Source organism: Thalassophryne amazonica, chromosome 19 (assembly GCF_902500255.1).
Source record: "Thalassophryne amazonica chromosome 19, fThaAma1.1, whole genome shotgun sequence".
In the NCBI taxonomy this organism is placed as follows: Eukaryota; Metazoa; Chordata; class Actinopteri; order Batrachoidiformes; family Batrachoididae; genus Thalassophryne; species Thalassophryne amazonica.
This window is the reverse complement of record NC_047121.1, coordinates 9,128,191-9,142,934: the sequence shown is the minus strand read 5'-3', so window position 1 is coordinate 9,142,934 and position 14,744 is coordinate 9,128,191. Positions and strand designations below refer to the sequence as shown.

At 43.3% G+C, this 14,744-nt stretch overlaps 1 protein-coding gene across 1 annotated transcript; it reads left to right on the top strand.

Annotated features, from left to right (window-relative positions):
• Positions 1–8,086: 8,086 nt before the first annotated feature.
• Positions 8,087–9,400, top strand: kcns3a (potassium voltage-gated channel, delayed-rectifier, subfamily S, member 3a). The gene has a single exon (XM_034159580.1). It carries the CDS (start codon positions 8,087–8,089, stop codon positions 9,395–9,397), a length of 1,311 nt encoding a protein of 436 aa, XP_034015471.1. The 3' UTR covers positions 9,398–9,400.
• The last annotated feature ends 5,344 nt before the right edge of the window (positions 9,401–14,744 follow it).

Below are 14,744 nucleotides of genomic sequence, written 5' to 3'. Positions count from 1 at the left end.
TTTCATTCATATGTTTTTACGTCAGACATGCTTGAACCCTCGTGCGCATGCGTGAGTTTTTCCACGCCTGTCGGTGACGTCATTCGCCTGTGAGCACTCCTTGTGGGAGGAGTCATCCAGCCCCTCGTCGGAATTCCTTTGTCTGAGAAGTTGCTGAGAGACTGGCGCTTTGTTTGATCAAAATTTTTTCTAAACCTGTGAGACACATCGAAGTGGACACGGTTCGAAAAATTAAGCTGGTTTTCAGTGAAAATTTTAACGGCTGATGAGAGATTTTGAGGTGATTCTGTCGCTTTAAGGACTTTTCACGGTGCGAGACGTCGCGCAGCGCTCTCAGGCGCCGTCATCAGCCTGTTCAAGCTGAAAACCTCCACATTTCAGGCTCTGTTGATCCAGGACGTCGTGAGAGAACAGAGAAGTTTCAGAAGAAGTCAGTTTCAGCATTTTATCCGGATATTCCACTGTTAAAGGAGATTTTTTTAATGAAAGACGTGCGGACGGATCCGCGCGTCGGGACGCAGCCGACGCGGTGCGGCGGCACAGGAAAAACACCTCCGTGTTGATAACCATTTGTAAAATCCAGGCGGCTTTTGATGGCTTTCAGTGGAGTGAGTATATGAGAAACTGTTTAACAGGCAGGACATGTTCCAACTTGTCCTTAAGGCTTTCAACAGAGGTGTTTTTCCTGTGGCGGAGCGTCGCGGCGGCTGCGTCCTGACGCGCGGACCCGTCCGCACGTCTTTCATTAAAAAAATCTTTAACAGTGGAATATCCGGATAAAATGCTGAAACCGACTTCTTCTGAAACTTCTCTGTTCTCTCACGACGTCCTGGATCAATAGAGCCTGAAATGTGGAGGTTTTCAGCTTGAACAGGCTGATGACGCCGCCTGAGAGCGCTGTGCGACGTCTCGCACCGTGAAAAGTCCTTAAAGCGACAGAATCACCTCAAAATCTCTCATCAGCCGTTAAAATTTTCACTGAAAACCAGCTTAATTTTTCGAACCGTGTCCACTTCGATGTGTCTCACAGGTTTAGAAAAAATTTTGATCAAACAACGCGCCAGTCTCTCAGCAACTTCTCAGACAAAGGAATTCCGACGAGGGGCTGGACGACTCCTCCCACAAGGCGTGCTCACAGGCGAATGACGTCACCGACAGGCGTGGAAAAACTCACGCATGCGCACGAGGGTTCAAGCATGTCTGACGTAAAAACATATGAATGAAATCCATATAGTTTTTGAAAAAAATAAAAAGGACCGTTACTTTATTGACAGCCCTCGTATAACCTCTTTATCTGAAGCAAATCGGCCGCCATATTACCACTCACATGTTCCGCTCCTGAAGGGCCTTTTCTACATATCTTTAACCAGGCACACGCAACTTTATTCTTTGCTATTTTGTTTTAAAAATGCCTTCATGTGCAACTATAAACTGCGCAAATCGCGAGTTCAAAGGCTGTGGACGAACATTTATAATAATAATAATAATAATAATAATTGAGTTTTGTGTTGGGAGAACTATTTTAAGACAGTCTACTTATGCATACTTTCAGTTCAACTAAAATACAAACTGGAGCCAGATAATCACGAAATGGGGGTGAAATGTAACGGAATGGAGCAGACTGACCCAGACGGACTCCAAATATGATTAAATATGATTCAGTTAATAACTTTTATTTAATTATTTTTAAGCGAAATGGGGACCGATAATAACAAAACGGGGGTAAAACATAGCTAAATAATAATAATAATAAACAGACTGACTCCAAATATGATTCAATAAGGCACTTTTATTTAATTATTTAGCGAAATGGGGGTAAAATGTTACGAAATGGAGCAGACTGACCCATTGACTGATGTTTCATCTCTTGAACACCAGATGGTGCACCTGCCCCTACTACATGTACTAAGCACATCTCACAAAAAAACAAAAACAAAAGCCAAACAATTAAATAAATGTACTTATTTGGAGTCAGTCCCATTCACTCTGCTCCATTTCGTTGCATTTTACCCCCATTTCGTGATTATCAGTCCCCATTTTGCTCCATTTCGTATTTTAGTATGGAGTTCTTTAGGCATTGTTGCTATGAGCTTTATTAGCCTGAAGCTCATTGAGCTATGTACAATAAATATTGTCACTGCAAGGGAAAACCAACTCTCCTGTAGCTAGTTAAGTGGTGTTTCTTTCAGTGCAACTATTAAAAAAAATCCACTATTAATATATTATCCATCATGACTTTTGTTATCCATCCACTTTTGTTCTTGTTCACCTTTGTTCATGATATGGTATCTGTCTCTCTCTCTCTCTCTCTCTGTATGTGTATATATATATATATATATATATTCACACACACATACAAACTTATATATAAGCTTGTTGATGATTACTCAAAACTTGTCTAAAGTTTGATTAAAGAATCATAATTTTTAGAATTGCGTGTTTGTCCTAATGAGATCTGAGTAATTGATAACAGAAGGGGAGAAAGTGTCAAAGTAATAAAAGAATGAAAGGAAATAAATCAAATAGGTAATCATGGCAGACACAGATTAGGAGGTTTGAAGGTTACATTATCTGGTGAACAAAAATAAGGAAATTAGAGAATCAGCTCAGTTATTACTTGAAATTGCTCATGTTCTAATAAGCCTTCTACGTATGTGTGATCTGTATAACTTGTGAGTGGTTTGCTGCCCGTTTGCTTCAGCGGTTTGTACGGAGTGTGTGGACCAGTGAGCTATCCAGTGTTATATTCAGATCAGTGGGCACGATAGGCTAACAGCCCCAGTGTCATTGTGGATTTTTATTTATTTTCTGCTTCAAGGACGTGAAATTACATACAACCCCAATTCCAATGAAGTTGGGACGTTGTGTAAAATGTAAATAAAAAGAGAATATAATGATTTGCAAATCCTCTTCAACCTGTATTCAATTGAATACACGACAAAGACAAGCTATTTAATGTTCAAACTGATAAACTTTATTGTTTTTGTGGAAATATTTGCTCATTTTGAAATGGATGCCTGCAACACATTTCAAAAAAAGCTGTGACAGTGGTATGTTTACCACTGTGTTACATCACCTTTCCTTCTATCAACACTCAATAAGTGTTTGGGAACTGAGGACACTAATTGTTGAAGCTTTGTAGGTGGAATTCTTTCCCATTCTTGCTTGATGTATGACTTCAGTTGCTCAACAGTCCGGGGTCTCTGTTGTCGTATTTTGCACTTCATAATGCGCCACACATTTTCAATGGGCGACAGGTCTGGACTGCAGGCAGGCCAGTCTAGTACCCGCACTCTTTTACTATGAAGGACTGCTTTTTTACATTTGCGCAATATCTCTAAAATTAGAAAGGTCTTGTCTCAGAGTGATGCTGAAAAGCTAATTCATGCATTTATTTCTTCTAGGCTGGACTGCTGTAATTCATTATTATCAGGTTGTCCTAAAAGTTCCCTGAAAAGCCTTCAGTTAATTCAAAATGCTGCAGCTAGAGTACTGACAGGAACTAGAAGGAGAGAGCATATCTCACCCATATTGGCCTCTCTTCATTGGCTTCCTGTTAATTCCAGAATAGAATTTAAAATTCTTCTTCTTACTTATAAGGTTTTGAATAATCAGGTCCCATCTTATCTTAGGGACCTCATAGTACCATATCACTCCAATAGAGCGCTTCGCTCTCAGACTGCAGGTTTACTTGTAGTTCCTAGGGTTTTTAAGAGTAGAATGGGAGGCAGAGCCTTCAGCTTTCAGGCTCCTCTCCTGTGGAACCAGCTCCCAATTCAGATCAGGGAGACAGACACCCTCTCTACTTTTAAGATTAGGCTTAAAACTTTCCTTTTTGCTAAAGCTTATAGTTAGGGCTGGATCAGGTGACCCTGAACCATCCCTTAGTTATGCTGCTATAGACTTAGACTGCTGGGGGGTTCCCATGATGCACTGAGTGTTTCTTTCTCTTTTTGCTCTGTATGCACCACTCTGCATTTAATCATTAGTGATTGATCTCTGCTGTCTTCCACAGTAAGTCTTTATCCTGATTCTCTCCCCTCAGCCCCAACCAGTCCCAGCAGAAGACTGCCCCTCCCTGAGCCTGGTTCTGCTGGAGGTTTCTTCCTGTTAAAAGGGAGTTTTTCCTTCCCACTGTCGCCAAGTGCTTGCTCATAGGGGGTCGTTTTGACCGTTGGGGTTTTTCTGTAATTATTGTATGGCTTTTGCCTTGCAATATAAAGCACCTTGGGGCAACTGTTGTTGTGATTTGGCACTATATAAATAAAATTGATTTGATTTGATTTGATTTGAAGCCACGCTGTTGGTAACACGTGCAGAATGTGGCTTGGCAATGTCTTGTTGAAATAAGCAGGGACGTCCCTGAAAAAGATGTTGCTTGGATGGCAGCATGTGTTGCTCCAAAACCTGGATGTACCTTTCAGCATTGATGGTGCCATCACAGATGTGTAAGTTGCCCATGCCATGGGCACTAACACCCGCCATACCATCACAGATGCTGGCTTTTGAACTTTGCATTGGCAACAATCTGGATGGTCTTTTTCCTCTTTTGTCCAGAGGACACGACGTCCATGATTTCCAAAAACAATTTGAAATGTGGACTCATCAGACCACAGCACATTTTTCCACTCTGCGTCTGTCCATTTCAAATGAGCTCGGGCCCAGAGAAGGCAGCAGCGTTTCTGGACGTTGTTGATGTATGGCTTTCACTTTGCATGGTAGGGTTTTAACTTGCACTTGTAGATGTAGTGATGAACTGTGTTAACTGACAATGATTTTCTGAAGTGTTCCTGAGCCCACACAGTAAGATTCTTTATACAATGATGTTCGTTTTTAATGCAGTGTCGCCTGAGGGATCGAAAGCACGTGCATTCAATGTTGGTTTTCTGCCTTGCCGCTTACATGTAGAAAGTTCTCCAGATTCTCTGTATCTTCTGATTATATTATGAACTGTAGATGATGGAATCCCTAAATTCCTTGCAATTGAACGTTGAGAAACATTGTTCTTAAATTGTTGGACTATTTTTTCATGACACTCGCCTGTTTTCAATTAACCTGTTCACCTGTGGAATTTTCCAAACAGGTGTTCTTTGAGCATTGTTGCCCCTGTCCCAGCTTTTTTGAAACATGTTGCAGGCATCCATTTCAAAATGAGCAAATATTTGCACAAAAACAAATAAAGTTTATCAGTTGGAACATTAAATATCTTGTCTTTGTGGTGTATTAAATTGAATATAGGTTGAAGAGGATTTGCAAGTCATTGTATTCTGTTTTTATTTACATTTCACACAGTGTCCCAACTTCATTGGAATTGGAGTTGTACTGGTGATGTGTTTGTGTTTTTATTTCATATTGATACGTGGAAGTGTTTGACCCTGTTGGGGGGGTGGGGTGCAGTTAGGTAATGTAAAGCCAGGCGTATTACTGAAATTTTCACACTGGAAGTATCAGCTTCAACTTAGCGGAAGTAGGATTTAAATAGGGCTGACACAAATTAAGAATCTAAAGGATTACTAAATTCACTTGGATTGAAAGGAGAAATTACACAATGACACAGGTTTCCCAAAAAATTACAGTGGACAAGAAGAGTTTCATTCAATACTTCCAGTAACAGACCCCCATCTATTCTGGCTGTGTTTACCCATGATTCTTAGCCATGTTGTGAGGCAGAGAATGTAAACACAGAGTGAGCGCTGGTGTCGCATTCTGATCAGTCCCCCTGCCTTCACTGCGCATGTCAGCAGCATTTAACAGATTATCGCCTCGTTTCTGCTTAAAACTGCACTTCAGTCATCATCTGTCTCAGCGACAGATCTATGAAGCTTTTCTACAGCAATCATTTTCACATAAATTCAGCATTATTTCAAATCAAATCAATTTTATTTATATAGCGCTAAATCACAACAAACAGTTGCCCCAAGGCCCTTTATATTGTAAGGCAAAAGCCATACAATAATTACAGAAAAACCCCAAAGGTCAAAACGACCCTCTGTGAGCAAGCACTTGGTGACGGTGGGAAGGAAAAACTCCCTTTTAACAGGAAGAAACCTCCAGCAGAACCAGGCTCAGGGAGGGACAGTCTTCTGCTGGGACTGGTTGGGGCTGAGGGGAGAGAATCAGGAAAAAGACATGCTGTGGAAGAGAGCAGAGATCAATCACCAATGATTAAATGCAGAGTGGTGCATACAGAGCAAAAAGAGGTGAATAAAAAGAAACACTGGGTGCATCATGGGAAACCCCCCAGCAGTCTAAGTCTATAGCAGCATAACTAAGGGATGGTTCAGGGTCAGTGGGAAGAAACTGTTCCTGTGTCTGGTTTTGTTGTTTCTGGTTGTACAGAGCTGTGTAACATTTGACCAGAGGGGAGGAGTTTAAACAGTGTGTGTCCAGGATGTGAAGGGTCTGCAGAGATGTTACCAACTCACTTCCTGGTCCTGGACTGGTATAAGTCCTGGATGGAGGGCAGGCTGGCTCCAATGATTTTTTTCTGCAGATCTGACAGTTCATTAAAGTCTGTGCCTGTCATGTTTGGAGGCAGAGGGAAACCAAACAGATGGACATGCACAGGACAGACTGGATGATGGTTGTGTAGAAGATGATGAGCAGTTCCTGAGGCAGGTTGAACTTCCTGAGCTGCCTGAGGACGTACATCCTCTGCTGTGCCTTTTTCCTGATGGAGTCTATGTGGGAGGTCCACTTCAGATCTTGGGAGATGGTGGATCCCAGGAACCAGAAAGTGTCTACAGTAGGCACACTGTTGTTGAGGGCGGGGGGGAGTGATAGTGAGTTCCTACTGAAGTCTGCTATCATCTGTACAGTCTTGAGCGGGTTCAGCTCCAGGTTGTTCAGGTTGTTCTGACCGCATCAGAGGACCAGATGCTGCTTTTGCACCAAATCATGATTCCAATAATCTACACTCACATCATTATTTATTTATTTAACCTCATTACTAGTCCGAAATACTGCCCCGCTCCCATAACCCAACTTTTGTGGAATGTATTACAGATCTGAATGGCAACTATGGGGGGGGGGGTGGGGCAGCAGCACAGTGGCTTAGTGGTTATCACTGTTGACTCAGTGGGAAGGTTGTGGGATTGCTTCCAACCTGTGGCCTTTCTGTGTGGAGTTTGCATGTTCTCGCCGTGTTGGTGTGGGTTCTCTCCAGGTGCTCCGGCTCTCTCCCGCATCCAAAGACATGCAGGTTAGGTTGACTGGAAACTTTAAATTGACCGTAGGAGTAAGTAGGTATAGAAAATGAATGAATGAATTACAAGAATGGGTGTATATTAACAAATGAAATTAAAACATATCTTGGGTTCTTACTGTCTGCAATAAAATAGAAATACAAGTAAATGTAAGAGTTACTCTCTTTCTCTCTTTGTGTGTTTTGTACCATATCATCTAAACTTTTTCTGATTTGCGTTTGTATATCAGCTTGCAGGATACTAGTGGTCAATGATGCTTCAGCAGTATAATCAATTGTCCTGTTTTGCTCCGTCCCGCCCCACACTGTCTGAGAAACACCACACCACTGCGCCGTCCGCTGAGGCGCCACACTGAGCCAGACAGGACAGCGAGCCCTGAGCATCTGCACGGCTGACACCACACACGGACAGGTACGCATTGATTATCTCCACTTTGTGTCACTTTATGAGTAGCCTACATGAATTTGTCCACAGATTCTGCTGCGTGTGATTCCCAAAGCCTGTCTAGTTTAGGACTCTGCACAGTCTTCATAATTTTACTGAAGGAGTATTGTGGCTTTTTATGTCTCAATCTTGATTTTTACTGGAGCAGACATTAAATTAGATTTTGACACAATAATAATGTTCACTCCTTTTGGAGACACAAGCAGTAGTGACAGCAGGTATTGATTACAACAAATACTAATCACATAGCAACAAAGAACAGATGATTTTGAAAGACTAAGAATTTGTTGATGCATACTTAAATTAACTGATGTTGTTTGATTTAATCCAGAGAATATTAAAGCTGTGCTGATTGCAGTGCCTTTGTGTGCAGGAGCGACTGATGTTTTTGTGAAGGGTAACGGATCCTCCTCTCGCAGATGTTTTTCAGCTCCATCATGGTGTATGGTCAGATCTTTCCTCAACACAGATCGGATGATTGCTTTATTAATGTCAACGTCGGAGGTTTCAAAAAAAGGGTGGAGCACAATGTTCTGATGCGATTCCCACAGACCCGTCTGGGACGTCTCCTGTATTGCAGATCCAAAGAAGCAATCCTGGAGCTTTGCGATGACTTCTGCCCCTCTGAAATGGAGTACTATTTTGACCGCAATCCACATTTTTTCTGGTATGTTCTCAATTTTTACCTAACAGGCAAAATCCACCTGGTAGATGGGTTGTGTGTGGTGTCTTTTTGTCAAGAGATTGAGTACTGGGGCATCAAGGAGCAGCACCTTGACTCTTGCTGCAGCAGCAAATTCCAGGAGTTGAAGCAGATTGCTGAGGATAAAGGTTTGGATCAGTGGAACGATGAACAGCAGTCGGACAGCTTGGACTCTTCTGCTCAGGAGTTGTCGGATTTGGCGGACATTGAAATGTTTGAAGGCTCCTGGTGTGCAGATGTTCGCAGGGATATTTGGATCCGCCTTGAAAATCCGGGGTACTCCTTTTCAGCCAAGGTGATGGCTCTTGTGTCACTCAGTATGGTGATCATCTCCATTGTAGCCATGTGTGTCCACAGCATGCCTGACTTCCACCAGGTGGATGCCGATGAAAAGGAGATTCAAAACCCAGTGCTGACTTTCTCTGAGAACCTCTGTGTCCTGTGCTTCTCTGTGGAGTTTGTGCTCCGTTTGACAGTTGCACCATCTGCCAAGAAGTTCCTGTGCAGACCACTCAACATCATTGACTTAATGTCAGTAATGCCTTTCTACATCACAATGGTGTGTGATGTTGTGAATGAAGGAGAAAACACAGACTTGGAGAATGTTGGCAAAGTGGTGCAGATCTTGAGGCTGATGCGCATTTTTCGAGTCCTAAAACTGGCGCGCCATTCTGTTGGCCTTCGTTCTCTTGGCGCCACATTTCGACACAGTTCCCGTGAAGTAGGACTGCTGGTCCTTTTCTTGTCTGTGGGCATTTCCATGTTCTCTACTCTCATTTACTTTGCAGAGAAAGACTCTGTAGAGTCTGAGCTTCAAACCATACCAATTGGCTGGTGGTGGGCCACTATCAGCATGACTACGGTGGGCTACGGGGACACCTTACCAATTACTCTTGCTGGAAAGGTGATAGGGACTCTGTGCATCATCTGTGGGCTGCTAGTTGTTGCTCTACCCATCACTAACATCTTCAACAAGTTCTCCAAGTTCTACCAAAGGCATAAACATACAGATCCAAACTCCAACGAGACTGTTAAGAAAGAGTAAACATTTGAACTGATTCGCCACTCCAGAACTCATTAGAACATATGTTCAGGTCAAATTAGAGTCAAGTAGAGAAGTTACATATAAATACTGGACTAAAGCAACTTCAACTCTTGTGACAAACATTTTGACAATTTAAATTAAATCTAGATCATCAATGATGAAAAGGCAACTTGACCTCTAGGACTTGCAGAAGATGGTAAGAAAAAATATGAGAGGACTTCGCACAAAGACCATGGAACTAATATTGAACCCTACCAGGAAGTGACAGACATCAGCGATAAACAAACTGGAGCTAATGTCTAATGTTTCTCCCAGATGTGATAAATTGATGCAATAGATCACAATGGTATGACAGTATTGTTGCAGGTAGCAGTAACTGCTGACATGGCAGTTTGCAATTGCAATTACAAATGTGATATCAAACTTTTATTGGTTTTGTCTGCTTTTTTTCTGTTTATTCAGGTTTATACAGGTACTGATACTATGTGGCAGCTGGTGACAGCCTTGCAGTTAATATCTGAATAGTTCAGTTTCAGTTTGTCAAGATTTTGTTTTCATATTTCTGAAATAATTTCACTGTGATGTAGACACCTGCCTGTGATAAGAAACCTGATCTCATGCCGAGTTTGTGATGGTTAGGGATGCACCGATGCCTGTATTGGGTATCGGCCCAGTCCCGTATTCATTTACTCGTACTTGTAATCATAAAATGTCTAAAATGTCTCAGATACTCTGTGACCTGATACCGCTTTACAGCAGCGTGATGTCCACTGATTGGCTAAAAGCCACTGTCCATCATGCAGAGTAAATTCACACACAGAGTAAATAAAAAGTCTTACCTGTTCGTGGAATTCATCATCATACAATCCTGAAGAATAATCCACATAAAGCCTCCTGAGTTTGGAACACATCTGAAAATAATTTAATTCCCTGTGTAGCTGGAAAAAAGTTCCTCTGTGACTTTGGCACTTTGCGCCAGTTCCGTTCGTCAGAACTCAGACCAGTGTTTCAGCGGCAGAGATTGACCATCAGGTTGGTGAGTTTCAGCCCTTGGTGTGGGTGTTCAGGCTGATGGGAGACCGGCTTGATCCACTACAGGTGTAATCTGCGGAATCTCTGTGGTCATGCGTTCGGACCCTCCGCTTGCCTCCACAAGTCGCAGTTTAGGCAGGAAGTGTCACTGTGTGCCTCATTCATTAACAGCTCAGTTAGCACATTCTGTCTGAACACGAGAAAATTATCCCATGATCCTCCATGTGTTGTGACACTGTGCGTGTGTATGAGTGCATGTGCATGTGACGCCATGTGTGCATGTGCGCACACGCCGTGCTCCTCCAATATTGCATGTTCCACCTTTGTGAAAAAAAACATTTACGGTTTGTATTTGTTGTATGTTATCGGTACATATTTAATTAAAAGTTAAATAGTGTGGAGAGTGAAAGGCTGTTTATCTCAGTGTCACACACTGCAGATTAAAAACACAAACAAGCTCACAGCTGATAACACAGAGGAGCTTCTTTTCATCAAAATGAATCTGCCCTCACATTTAAAAAAAAAGGCTTTTAGTCCTAAAAAACATAAATAGTGAGTGATGTACAGTTTCAGTTCTGTTCCTGGTGTTGTATATATTTTGTAGTGTTGAAGTCCACAGAGGTTACATTTCAGTGACATATCTGGCAGCATCATGTTTGTTAAGAAACACACGGTTAATGTTAAAGGATAATTTGTTGTCGTCAAAAAGTGAAGTTACATGATTTAAGTGAAATGTTTGTAAATAAAAACAAAGCTAATGCTATTGGTAGCAGTTACAGGCAAAAACTAAGGAACAACTGATGAATAAAACATGTTTTCAAAGTCATCATAAAACTATAATGGTATCATTAAGTATTCGTATCGGTACTCTGTATTGATCAGTACCCAATTGTAAGTACTCATACTTGTACTCAATCTGGAAAAAAGTGATATTGGTGCATCCCTAGTGATGGTGTCACAAAATTTAGTAGATTTTCTTGATGGTGTCCCGAAAAAATTAGGTGATGGTATCACAAAATTTAGGGTGATGGGGAAGGGGCCAGGCATGGCATTTGGGTTGAAATTATTGAGCGAATGGTGACCACATCACAAAAAATGTAATACATTTTGTGACAGTATCACAAAACAAAAAAGTGAGACTGAGAGCTTCGCCTTTTTCCTCAGCTTCCTTTTCCTCACATCACTAGGATAGAGCGAATGCAATACCGTCCCTGCTGCGCCGATGCTCTGGCCAATCTCACGCTCCATTGTCCCCTCACTCATGAACAAGACCCCAAGGTACTTGAACTCCTTTACTTGGGTCAAGACCTCATTCCATACCTGGAGCCGGCAGTCCATCGCTTTTCCTGCTGAGAACCATGATCTTGAGAATCAAAACACAGCTCTCACTTTGTGAGTACAGAGATTGGATGGCCCTGACAAGGGACCCCCTCACTCCATACTCGTGCAGCACCTCCCACAATATCTCGTGAGGTACCTGATTATATGCGTTCTCAAAGTCCACAAAAGACTTGTAGACTGGATGGGGCATACTCCCAGGCACCCTGTGAGAGTGAAGAGCTGGTCAGTTGTCCCACAGCCAGGATGGAACCCGCATTGTTCCTCTTCAATCTGAGGTTCGACTATCCGCCAAACCCTCCTTTTCAGAACCCTGGAGTAGACTTTACCAAGGAGGCTAAGTAGTGTGATGCCCCTGTAGTTGGCACACACTCTCTGGTCTCCTTTTTTTTTTTTTAAATATGGAGGCCACTACCCCACTTTCCCACTCCTTTGGCACTGTCCCAGACGTCCACACAATATTCAAGAAACCTCTAATCCAAGACAGTCAGTCCACACCAAGAGCCTTCAGCATTTCTGGATGGATCTCATTAACCCCTGGGGCTTTGCCACTGTGGAATTGTTTGACTACCTCAATGACTTCCACCAGGGAAATTGATGATGATTCCCCATCAGCTTCCAGCTCTGCCCCGACTATAGAGGGCGCTCCAGTCTGATGCAGGAGTTCCTCAAAGTGTTCTGTCCAGCACCCGATTACCTCTTCAGTTGAGGTCCACAGAGTACCATCCTTACTGTATACAGCCTGGATGGTTCCCTCTTTTTCTCTCCTGGGGTGCCGCACGACCCTCCAGAAGCACCTTCGTGTTGACCGAAAGTCTGTCTCCATGGTTGCTCTGAACTTCTCCCTCACCTGCTGCTTTGCCTCCCCCACAGCAGAGGCTGCCGCCCTTCAGGCCTGTCGGTACCTTGTAACTGCCTCCAGAGTCTTCCGAGATAACATATCCTGGAAAGACTCCTTCTGTTGGGAAAGTGTAGTGACAGGGACCCACAACAGGTGGCGTAAATGAACGGACAATGAAAGAGTCGAATATGAACACTTTACTGTCATGAATGAGCACAACCACAATACAGAGGAATATAAGATTTTGCAAACAGTCAATCACAAAGGTGACGTGTGGGTAGGCTCGAGGATAGAAGATGTCTGTCCTGAGAAGAACCGGAACCACACGATTTCCTCCGCCACCGAACCTGGAGAATACTGGAGCTGCTAAGTTCCGAGTCCCCAGGTGGCCACCGTCTCCGAGTGTCGGATCTGGTACCGCTGGCGAGGAGCAGAGACAATAAGATGTGGGTGTGTGTACACCCAGTAACAACAAAGGTGGAGATTCCACCTCCACCTCTAACACAGTAAGAGACTGAGGGCTACTTAGTCTGACGTGCGTCACTTGTCACGTTTCCCCAAACTTAGCGTCCCGTTAACAGTAGGCTCCTCAGGAACTCCTGCAACAACTCAGAGAATTCTGTGTTTTAGCACAACAACGGCTGAGAGTATTACCTTCACAGGTCGAAGATATCTCGGCAACGAGGTGGAGATGACGTCCGGGTTTTATGGAGTAGCATGATGAAGTGTTGATGAGTGACAGCTGTCATGAGATGATGAGTGACAGCTGTCACCCCCGGCTGTGTCCGTGGCGGCAGCGCCCTCTTGTGCCTGAAGCCCGCACTCCAGGCAGGGCGCCATCTGGTGGTGGTGGGCCAGCAGTACCTCCTCCTCAGGCGGCCCACACAACACCTTCAGTCAGATGGCTTCCTTGACCAGCAGTGTCCACTGCGGTGTTTGAGGGTTAGACCTTCAGTCCACAGCTCCCCGCTGCAGCTTCAGCAATGGAAGCTTTGAACATTGAACATTCTGATTCAATGTCCCCTACCTCCACGGGGATGCAATAAAACCTTTGCTGGAGGTATGATTGAAGATCTGCCAGACAGCGGGCTCCTGCAGATGTTCCCAGTTTACCCACACTATCCATTTGGGCTTACCAGGTCTGTCCAAAGTCCTCCTGCACTCTCTGATCCAACTCACCACCAGATGGTGCGGCCTCAGATCACATGATACGACCACAAAATTGATCATCGAACTTCGGCCTAGGGTACTCCTAGCATCCTTATGATCGAACATGGTGTTCATTATGGACAGTCCATGACTAGCACAGAAGTCCAATAACAAATGACCGCTTAGGTTTAGATCAGGGAGGCCGTTCCTCCCAATCACGCCTCTCCAGGTGTCTCTGTCATTGCCCACATGTGCATTGAAGTCCTCCAGCAGAACAGTGGAGTCCCCCACTGGGACTCCAGCCAGGGATTCTAAGAAGGCCGAATGCTTCACTTAGGGGAGGTGATGGTCTAGTGGTTAAGTTGTTGTGCTTGAGACCAGAAGATCCTTGGTTCAAATCCCCGCCTGACTAGAAAATCACTAATGGCCCTTGGGCAAGGTCTTTAATCCCCTATTGCTCCCAGTATGTAGTGAGCACCCTGACATCGGGGTGAATGTGAGGCATTATTGTAAAGCGCTTTGAGCGTCTGATGCAGATGGAAAAGCGCTATATTAATGCAGTCCATTTAGCATTTACTTCGAACTGCTGCTTGTTTCCAACACCCGTCGAAACCCAGAAAAAGCTGGACAGTTTTCCTTCAAACTTGGTGACGATATTTGAATAGATATCTCGAGGTGATTAGATTTTGGAGATGTTTGGTCAAGGAAAACATGGTCTACAAAACGTTATTTATACATCTCAACAACACAGACGTTTCAATGGTTGATCTCGAGCATACCTTAATCAGCAAATGTTTGTTACTGATTGGTATGAATGACTTTAAAATAGTCATACAGTCAAAAACATGTATACATTTATATTGTGTGTATTCATTACATTGTAACTTCCATGACAGCTGCCCCATTTAGCCTTATCTTCTTGAACTAATTTTTCAAAAAAGGGTTTTTTTTCATAAACAAAGCAATCTTCTAAGGAGAATACCATTT